Below are 2,880 nucleotides of genomic sequence, written 5' to 3' on the forward strand. Positions count from 1 at the left end.
GCCGCTTCTCTCCCCCACGGGAGCGGCTGCAAGGTGAAGCAGTACGAGCCGCACTCCCTGGTCCTGGACAGCTGCACGCAGGTAGGGAGCATCGTCCCCGTGGGCAGTTTTGGAGGGAGGGGAGGGAGAGGAGGGTGCTGGGTGCTGACCCCTAGGTGAGCCTGTCCTTCGGGGGCTCCTGGCCAGCAAGTGCTCTGTTTTCCATGTGGCTCATTAGGGACTGTGTATGGGCAGGCTGGGTTAATGAATTTTGCTTGTTAATCGCTCCTGTCCCCAGCACCATGTGTTTCCTTCTGCCGAACCCTGCCGAGGAGCTGCTGGGGGGCAGCTTGTGGGGGGATGCTAAGCCTCCCGTGCTTTCCATGGACGGTCCGGGCAGCCTGGCTGCCTGATCCCCACGGATTAGCTCCATCCTGCTTAACTGCATGCCTTCATCCCACAGGATGAAGGAGTGTTGATCTCCGAAATCCCCGATATTGCCAATCAGGATGGACACGCCACCGATGAGGAGAAGCTGGCCTCCACCACCTCTATGCAGAAGCCGGCCGGGCTGGAGAAGAAGGGCGAGCCCGAGGATGACCTGGAGTACTTCGAGTGTTCAACTGTTCCCGTGCCGGCGGCGAAGCTCGGTGTGGAGTCAGGTGAGGAGCATCCCGCTGCCACCAGCCCTGGGGACACGCCGTGTGGGCACCAGGAGCTCTGCACCTCTGGCAAAGGTGTGGTGCTGTGGAGGCGATGTGCCTTATTTACCCTGACAGGGCTGGAGGCTGCCGCCAATTATAACAAAACCTCCGGTTGCTTATATGCACTGTTTCCATCATGAAAAAATCACGGCACAGGCTGTCTTCAGACTCTCTCGGCATCGAGTGCTCTCCCCATGACCCCCCAGGGATGCTCCCGCGCAGGAGCAGGGCTGCTGCCCTCAGTGTCCCAGCACAGGGGTGGTGGCTGATGGAGATCTCCGTGTTGCTGATGCTCCTGGTGGCATTTTGCTGTCCGTCTGCGATGTAATTAGCCTCTTGGACCAACCCATTAAAAAATAATTAATGCAGGCAACATGGCATTTAATCAATAGCAGAGCTATAGGTGCACGCAGGAGAGATCACCACGCGGGAGGCTGGCAGCTCTCCCCGGTGCGGGTCCTCATTAATCATCTCTGCTGAATGTTGTGCAGGGCTGCAGGCTCTCGGGAGAGGAAAACAGCGCTTGTCTCCAAAGGGAGGGAGACTCTGATAGTCAGCAGAGAGGCTGGGAGGTTTTATGGATGGCTGCGGGTCTCCGAGGGCTAGGCAGGGTGCACGGGCTCGGGGCTGGCTGCGGGGACGATGCTGTGAGCTGTGACAAGCAGCCGCTGGCCAGGGCGCAGGATAAAGGGGGGGAACTTCAGGAAATCAGCAGTCACAAGCATGATGTTGCCTCTTTCCTTTCCCAGCTGGGCTCTAGCAATACTGTTTTTCCTGCTCAGTTAACACATGAATAGCCCGTCACGTCCGCAATGCTGGAGTGGGGCTCACAAATTATCTCCTTTGGGGGTGATGGGCCTGGCTGGCGTGGGCTGAGGCTTCTGCTCAAAGCGCAGAATGTCCCGGGCATCCTTCATCCCTCGTCCAGGGAATGGCTGGGGGTGGTGGCAGCTGCAGGGACACCGGCACGGGGCTGAGCTGCCACCAGAGGGGAGTGTTGGCAGGGATGCAGGATGTGTCCTGCGCTGGGGCAGGGATGCAGGATGTGTCCTGCCTGCAAGGGCAGGAGCTGGGGGCAAAGAAGCCTTTTGGGAGGGGAAGCTCAGGGGATGCAGATGTGGGGGTACCCCTCTGCATCCAGCAAATCCGCGTGTGCCACCAGGGTCATGTTTCCAGGTGGCTAAAAGGTTGTATTTCCTTGTCTTTAGGCTTTGAAAAGGAGATCTCCAAGCAAACGGAAAAGGATGGCCCTGGCATCATCCCCGTGAGTGCCTCTTGCTCTCCCCTCCCTCGCCTGCGGGGGGGCTCATCCTCCTGCCCTGCCGGGTGGGGCGAAGCTGCAGCAAACGCTGCTGCTGGTCCCAGAAGTGCCACCAAACCCTCGCTGAAATGAGCTTCTTTGGGAGCTAAAATTCTTCAGAAGCCCACGCAGGGACTCGATGAGGAGAGCGGCGATTTCCTGGCAGAGAGGGGCTCCCCCCGGGGCTGCCGTGGGAGGGAGAGGTGCTGGGATGGAGCGGGGCTGGTGAGGAGCCAGGGCTGCGGCCGTGGGAGGGCAGCAAGAGCGAACGCTGGGTGTGGAAGAGGCTGGATGGCAGCGAAGGGGCAGAGGAGACCATGGGGAGGGGACCAGTGCAGGACAGGGGCTGTGTCCCACGGGGAGGAGTCCAGGGCTGGCTCGGCTGGACGGTGCCCCCGACACGGGACCCCCAGGCGCTGCGTTCAGGGAGGCAGCTGGCGGCAGGGGTGGGGGGTTAATAAAACAGCCCGGGCTCTGCAGCACCAGTGCCCCTGGCACCCCGGCAGCGGCACATCTGCACAGGGACCCCCCCTAAATGTCCCGAGGAGCCGTTGGGGTGGCCCTAAGACCCCTGTGCTGCAGGAACCCCTGTGCCAGCTTAGCTGCCCCTGGACAGAGCTGTTGGAGATGACAAGCAGATGACAGTGAGATTAGCAACATCAGCAAAACGAGCTGCTCTGAGAGCTTTACCTGTGCTAAGCCCCCCAAGGACATCGGGCAAAGTGAACCTTGTGTTTGGTGCTGGGGAGCGCCTGGGCAGGCTCTGCTCCTGCAGACGAGCTGGGGTCACCCCAGACCCCCGTGGGGGGGGTTTGCCGTGGGGCAGGCAGTGGGCAGAGGCGCTTGCAGGTGTTGGGAGATGCTGGGGGAGGCTGCTGCCGAAACCCCGCAAGGCTG

At 61.0% G+C, this 2,880-nt stretch overlaps 1 protein-coding gene across 1 annotated transcript in view; it reads left to right on the plus strand.

Moving 5' to 3' along the window:
* Positions 1–1,947, plus strand: part of LOC104465778 (transforming acidic coiled-coil-containing protein 1-like) — a gene marked incomplete at both ends in the record, with an annotated part of 3,497 nt that extends 1,550 nt beyond the window's left edge. Inside the window, 3 exons of the mRNA XM_010078964.1 lie at positions 24–81; positions 443–641; positions 1,892–1,947. Coding sequence (XP_010077266.1) covers positions 24–81; positions 443–641; positions 1,892–1,947 — 313 coding nt within the window. The remainder of the gene's footprint in view (positions 1–23; positions 82–442; positions 642–1,891) is intronic.
* Between the last annotated feature and the right edge of the window lie 933 nt (positions 1,948–2,880).

Source organism: Pterocles gutturalis, unplaced genomic scaffold, assembly GCF_000699245.1.
Source record: "Pterocles gutturalis isolate BGI_N339 unplaced genomic scaffold, ASM69924v1 scaffold8011, whole genome shotgun sequence".
Classification (NCBI taxonomy): domain Eukaryota; kingdom Metazoa; phylum Chordata; class Aves; order Pterocliformes; family Pteroclidae; genus Pterocles; species Pterocles gutturalis.